This window comes from Pholcus phalangioides, unplaced genomic scaffold (assembly GCF_987345545.1).
Source record: "Pholcus phalangioides strain wild (caught in Gottingen) unplaced genomic scaffold, Ppha-v1.0 ptg000013l_1, whole genome shotgun sequence".
NCBI classification, from domain to species: domain Eukaryota; kingdom Metazoa; phylum Arthropoda; class Arachnida; order Araneae; family Pholcidae; genus Pholcus; species Pholcus phalangioides.
The window spans coordinates 18,469,118-18,476,356 of NW_028301606.1; the positions used below are offsets into that span (position 1 = coordinate 18,469,118).

General features: G+C 36.9%; 1 protein-coding gene across 1 annotated transcript in view; it reads left to right on the forward strand.

Moving 5' to 3' along the window:
- Positions 1-6,251, forward strand: part of LOC149078698 (uncharacterized) — an 80,644-nt gene extending 74,393 nt beyond the window's left edge. The window contains exons 19-20 of the mRNA XM_089241394.1: positions 1,018-1,065; positions 6,089-6,251. Coding sequence (XP_089097520.1) covers positions 1,018-1,065; positions 6,089-6,156 — 116 coding nt within the window. The 3' untranslated portion in view covers positions 6,157-6,251. The remainder of the gene's footprint in view (positions 1-1,017; positions 1,066-6,088) is intronic.
- Positions 6,252-7,239: the final 988 nt, after the last annotated feature.

Consider the following 7,239-nt stretch of genomic DNA (forward strand, 5'->3'; position numbering starts at 1 on the left):
ATAATTTTGACTTCTCTAAAAATTTATATTTCATGATTACAGTAAGAAAGAAGAGTAATTTTAATTTTCTATGATTTTTATACAATATACAAGTAATAGAAATGAATTTAGTGTTATTTAAATTAAAAACTGAATTAGAATAATAAGTTCTGAAATTAAGTTCCGAGGTAAAACAGTATTTTGTGTGTTATATATATACACCTTTATATGCATTAATAATTAATAATTCATGAAAGATATTTTGCTTGAAATGAAAGCACTTGATTTTTTTTCTGAAAGGGTGAGATTCCAAAATTAGTTTACTATACAAAAATGGCATTAATCTCAGCACTTATGGCATAAATTTAATATTTTAATCTTATATTTTTAAGGAAGAAAAAAATTTAAATTTTTTTTGTCTAATTTTAATATTTTGCCGTTTCTATGGACATGGGCAAGTCCGGAAAACATACAAGATTATTATTTTTTCATGTGAATTATATTTCTGATATCTCTAAAAAAGGATCAGAATGGGAAAAAATCAAGGTAATCAAATGAAATCTTGATTCTGCCGGTATAATGTTTGGGCCCTGAATGATCGTTTTTCTACTGTAAATTCATTTATAATAGTTTTTCTACTGTAAATTCATTTATAATAGTTTTTCTACTGTAAATTCATTTATAATAGTTTTTCTACTGTAAATTCATTTATAATAGTTTTTCTACTGTAAATTCATTTATAATAGTTTTTCTACTGTAAATTCATTTATAATAGTTTTTCTACTGTAAATTCATTTATAATAGTTTTTCTACTGTAAATTCATTTATAATAGTTTTTCTACTGTAAATTCATTTATAATAGTTTTTCTACTGTAAATTCATTTATAATAGTTTTTCTACTGTAAATTCATTTATAATAGTTTTTCTACAGTAAATTCATTTACAGAAGAAATACTCTTCCTCTTATTTCATGGCTTCAATTTCCAGAACAATGAATTTTTTATTAATTTAATGTTTTCATTTCTTTTGGTTTGGCAGACGCTGCTGAGGAAGAGGAAATTGTGAAAAAGCGCAAGGTGGACCATTGTACGTAGTGTTTTTTTCTTCCTACTTTTACGCAAATACAATAATTTTACTTTATTTTAGCACTTGATGTTACCATGCTAAGTATCCATTGTGATTTTGTTTGCCACCGATGTGCTTCGAGATAGAGTGGGAGTTCCCCCAGTATACAGTAAAACCTGTCTAAGTTGGGCACCTGCGGTTCCATTAAAGCCTGTATAAGTTAGAGAGGTGTCCAAGATATTGAGGTACAAAGAAATATTTTACGCATCATTAAAAGGCTTTACTTTGTGGAATATGATAAAAAAAAAATCCTAACTATGCATACTTGGAAAATAATTGTGTAAAAAAATATCTCTTTAATTATTAGCAATATTTTACGATGAAGAAATCTAAACGCATTAATTAAATATTTGTTTTTGAGTGCAATAGTCTTTTCATTTTTTTCCCACTTATATCAATGCTTATGGAAAAAATCAACTAGAAGCCAATGTTTTGTGCTATCGATGGTTGATTTAAAGTCACCACACATTAAATAACTCAATTTTTTTTTTTCGATGGTCAACTCTACAAACTTTTGTTCATGGGCTGTAACAGGGGTCCTAGGGCTGGGATCTTTGTGGAAGGCCTCAAGATCAGATATTTTCACAAGAAAATCTTTCCCTTCTATAGTGAACGTATAGTGTGAAAAAAAAAAGATGAGAACCGCTCCAGACCCCGCCCTCCAGGGCTGAAGCACTGTGAGCCCCACCCTTGTTAAGGCCATGATTCCGTTTACTCATATAATGATAAGTTTAAAAATAAAACTTACTTGCACACACTTCTATGATTTCACAAACTATACTTCACATATAGAACACTATTGAGGACTGAATAAAAGGTCGAAATGCACAGAGATAAAAGAAAATTTGAGAAATTATGGATGCAGAGTTGTAAGAAAACCACTACAATCTGCTTGTTCCTCTCTATTTTTCAGGTTAAAAATAAACCTGTTTTTTATATCTTCCTGAAAACCGGTAAACCTACTCTCCCAACAACAATTTGATATGCATTGTCAAGTATTCATCACTTAAGCAGATCCTCACCAGGCAATGAGCTGCACCTGTCCAAGAAGCGAACCCAGAGGGTGTCCAATGTACAAGATAGAGAGGTGTCGAAGATAGAGTATTGCGGACATGCTTTGATAAAAAGTTATGGTCGGTTCCATTCAAAGCTGTCTAATATGGTAGTCCAATATATAAAGGTGTCTAGAGTCGCAGGTTACACTGTATTTTGAAATTTCAAGCATGCAATGAACTAGAAAAGTTTTGCAGTCCCTGTGTTAGGCGGTTTGCATTCCTGACTTTTAAAGCATAAGGAATAACGAGTAATATATGAATTATATATAGGATGTAATGTCATTTAATTGGATGTAACGTTATGTGCTTAAAAATTTTCTTTTTATTTATTTATTTATACAATATTGTTGGCCCTTGGGCCTATACAAGAGGATGCTATTGAGAATGACAAAGATATTGTTTGATGTTGGATAAAAAACTAGTGATAGAGGGAGATTCAACAATAGAGCTTGGGAGTTTGTTCCATTCACCAATGGTATGAGGAAAGAAGCTGTATTTAAAGCAGTCAGTGGAAGCAAAAATAGGTTTTATTTTAAGGGAATGGTCGAGTCTTCTGGAGATGTAGGATGGTTTGGCTAAGATACCAGAAGTATCTATGTTGAGCTGACCATAGAAAATTTTATAAAGCAATGTTAATCGAGAAATGAGACGAAGAGTAGAGAGAGGGAGGAGATGAAGTTCATTTTTAAGTTCGGACACAGAAATGAAAGATGACCAGCTGTCGTGAACAAATCGGTCGGATTTATTTTGAATTGATTCAAGTTTGTCTGTATTACTGGAGGTGTAAGGGTCCCAGATTTCAGCGGCCCCCGATTCAGGGTTCCCGATTCAGTTTTGAATCAGCATTGATAGAAACTTTTTTTTTTTGAGCTCGGGAGAGACAGGGCAGTAATTTACTGATTGAAAGTGGACCCTAGAAAAATTTAATATTTTTATGTCAGTACATATGAAGCCCTAAAAGGAAATGAAAGAAATGAAATATCAATAATGGTCACGTTGTTTGAATATTTTTTATAGGTACCTGAAGATTTTTTTTTTAGAGTTGTAGAGACATACTTTCAATCAAAAGCAATTATCTTAATAAAGTGCCAGTTTCAAATATGGCATGCGTTTCATTAGGGGCCGTACACGTACCTAAATGCAGAATTTGATTTTTTTATACGGTTATTTAAAAAAATGGACAAACATGACATAGAAATTCCAATATATATATATATTTTTTTTTGCAGCTGCGGTTGATAATTTCTTTTATCCAATTTACTAGATGTACGCTCTTAAATTCCCCAATTGGGAATATAATATCTCAGTAAATAACTGTCAATTAAAAATATGGATTATTTTTTTATTAATTTATTTTCCTTTTTTGAGCTCGGGGAGGGGCAAAACAGTAATTTCCTAATTGGAAGTTAGAGGACAGGGACCCTATAAAAGATTTATTTTTTTTACGTCAGCACATATACGGCAGTAAAAAGAAATGAAATATCTACAATGGCAAAGTTTGAATACTTTTTATATAGATGAAAGTATCTTCTAATACCAACGGTTCAAAGATATTGGGTACGCAGTATAAGTCGGCTATCTGAAGATTTTAAATAGTAGATATTTCTCACATGGAACGAAGTCTGAATCATCACTTTTTACCATACCCTGGTTCAAATTATAATTAGTGAAACAAAAATGGGGTTTTATTGATAAGCGGGCAAAAAAATTTAACTTCTGAACGCCGTGAAAAATTCGGCATCTCCTTAACAACGGTAATTTTTATTGCATAATAGCTTAACTGTCGTGCGTTGCTGCGATCTCGGAAGGAAGGAAATTCAAGGAAATGAAGGAAGGGGGGGGGGGAAACTATGCCCAGAAACCTTCGTGGGAGTGTACTCAACAACTTCCCAAAGTTTCATGGCGATCGGATGAATGGTCTAGTAATACGAGTACATAAAGGACAAACAGACATACATTCGTTTTTATATATATAAATAACCCACGAACTAGGCAGATACACTGTATGTGTTCGATATGAATGAAACAGGTTCAGGCAGGTAGGGAACGTCATACTCTCTTTGCTGTCTCGGAGGGTCAATTACATAATTCATTCACATTTGGCAAAATGTGTAGTAGTAAGATAAGTGGCGATTTTGTTTTCGACGCAGATTTCAAAAAGCGATTTAGATTTTTTCTTCATGTAAAGTGCAATTTTAGATTAGTAATTTGTTTTACCCCCGAGAAATACATTCATTGCCATAAAAATTTGCGCACCAAGAAATAATTGTGGGATTGAAACGAAAGTTGGCCTGAAGGTAAATATCGGGCAGATATGCAAATGATTAGAAATGCAGCGTGATTGCGCATTGCGTAATGCTACTAGAGGGCGTTGAACTTCGTTCTCCTTGGAGTATAAAACAGGTAAGCAGAGCTTGCTGGAGTGTATTTAATCGTTTGCAAAGGAAATGCTGAGGGAGACATGCCGTTACCCCGCCGTCGAAGACCATATGAGCAGTTGTCAGAGTACGATAGGGGAAGAATCATCGGGATGATGGAAGCTGGGTGGTCAGCTTGGCGAGTAGCTCGTCAACTAGGCCGTTCTGATTTTACTGTGAGGAGGTGTTGGGACCAGTGGACAGACGAGACGTCATTTACACGGCGACCAGGTTCAGGACGCCTTCGACAGACCAGTCGTCGAGAAGACCGTCACATCATCCGAAACGCACGCGTAGAGCCAACTGCCTCATTGGCCGCTATCCATACACAGGCAGCAGCTTCACTACGGGCCCCTGTGTCTTCCCGAACCATCGCAAGGCGCCTGGCTGAAGGACATCTGGTACCGCGGCGCCCATTACGTGTGCTGCCAATGACACCCACACACCAACGCCTCCGTTTGGAGTGGTGTCGAGCACGACGGGATTGGACTGCAACGGAATGGAACCAGGTCGTCTTCAGCGACGACTCGAGATTCAACTTGAGCAGTGATGACAATCGTGTTCGTGTGTGGGGGGCCCCGTGGTGAACGCTTCAATCCTGCCTTCGCTTTACAGCGACACACCGCTCCCACAGCTGGTGTCATGGTATGGAGTGCCATTGCTTACGATACACGGTCACCCCTAATATTGATCCATGGCACAATGACAGCCCAGCGGTACGTCCATAACATCCTTCAGCCACATGTGTTGCCACTCATGGCAGGGCCCTCAGGAGCCATTTTTCAACAAGACAATGCTAGGCCACACACAGCAAGGATGTCACAAGACTGCCTCCGCCACATTACCACCCTTCCCTGGCCTGCTCTATCTCCAGATTTGTCACTAATCTAACATATCTGGGATCATTTGGGACGGCAAGTTGGACACCCGACGAGGTTGATCGAACTAGATGCGCATTTACAGCAACTGTGGAACGAGATGTCTCAGGACATAATACGGAACTTGTATGCCTCAATGCCAGCTCGTATCGCATCGTGCATTCGCGCTAGAGGGGGGGGGGGTCCAACAGAGTACTAAAACTTCTGTTCATCTGTACTTTTTTCTGCAATAAATGATCCTTTTTCTCGGATTTTCTAATCACTTACTTATATCAACGCAGTACTTACATGTGTAAAATTTCGTTTCATTTTGACGACTTCTTCTGGGTGCGCAAATTTTTATGGCAATGAGTGTAGTTGGGACTTATCTTTATCAACAACAAAACTGAATATAACTTCGAAATTCGAAGCGGAATTTCTATAATGGACCTGCTGCACCTTCCAGAGCGAGTATTTATTGAAAAAGCAATTCAATTGATATTAGTTTGAATCCAAGTGTTATAAGTTCATGATTATGTAATTTTATTTTGCATCGATAAAATCGAGTGAAGTAGCAGATCTTTTGAAGATACTGCATACCTGTAGTTGAATTGTAATGAGTTTTAATTGGGTTTTTTTCTCTGTCTCTCTCTAGTCAAATACATGTTTAATATAATTTCAAAAGATGAGTATTTGAAAGACTATAGAATACAGGAGGACTAGTATAGTCGGTGAAGGAGTGAAGAGAGACTACGATCAGCAAACGGACTTTCTGAATTCATGGACACTATATGTTGAATAAATAATCATTATTAAGTAGAAAATCCTCTAGTTTGTGTCTGAATTTTTTCAAACGAGATGTTACTGATTCATCAGCATTGTGCTCGAAAACATGCGTTCAATTTGAGTAGTTGATAAGTTGTTCCGATGTCTAAAAATTTGAGTTCATCAGTACCCCATGCGACTCTTTACTGCGCACCAACTCCGGTCATATCGCCAAAGCCATTTATCAGTGATCGCTCCAGGCTCGGTAGGCAAATACCTTATTAACGATGTTCTCCAGATTCGAGCCCACGGACCTTGAAGGCAACCTTTACGGCGGAAGACGAGCATCTTACCACTTCACCAGTCGGGCGCTTCAAGTATGAGATTGCCCTCGCCATGGGTATTAAATCCATCTTCGAAATAAAAAGTGACCAATGTGCATTTGGTATGTGCAATGAATATTTATATAACACATTTAAAAAAAGTCTTAGAATTAAAACCAGCTTACAAAGATTCTTCGACTACAAAAAATGTAATAATGCACTTGTAATTATTGATAAGGTCTAAAATTCTCAACCCGTGGCCCTTGAAGTCATAAGTGTTGGCTCGCGAAAGCAAACCTAATACAGTCAAATTCCGTTTTAACGAATACCGTTATAGCGAAAATCTCGTTTCAATGAACACTTTTCTAATCCCCAGATAAGTTTACATAGTAACAATATAAAACAACTGGAATTCCTTTATAACGAAATTTCGCTACAATGACGTGATTTCTCCGGTCTCTTGGATCTCGTTATAACGGGATTGGGCTGTATAAGACCCTGAAAATTTATTAAAAACATCCAAGTGTCCCAGGAATGTCGTGCTCTGTGGCGACCCGTGCCTTTGTGCGTGTAAGATAAGAGAAAATAGCGCCGTCTTTAAAAGCGCGGCGTAGTTCGGGCGCACAGAACACGTAACCATTCTAAGAAATGACGGATCAATGTTCCCTTCCCAAAGAAGGGCCGGAACTGGAGGAGAGGCTGACAAGGATGGCACTTT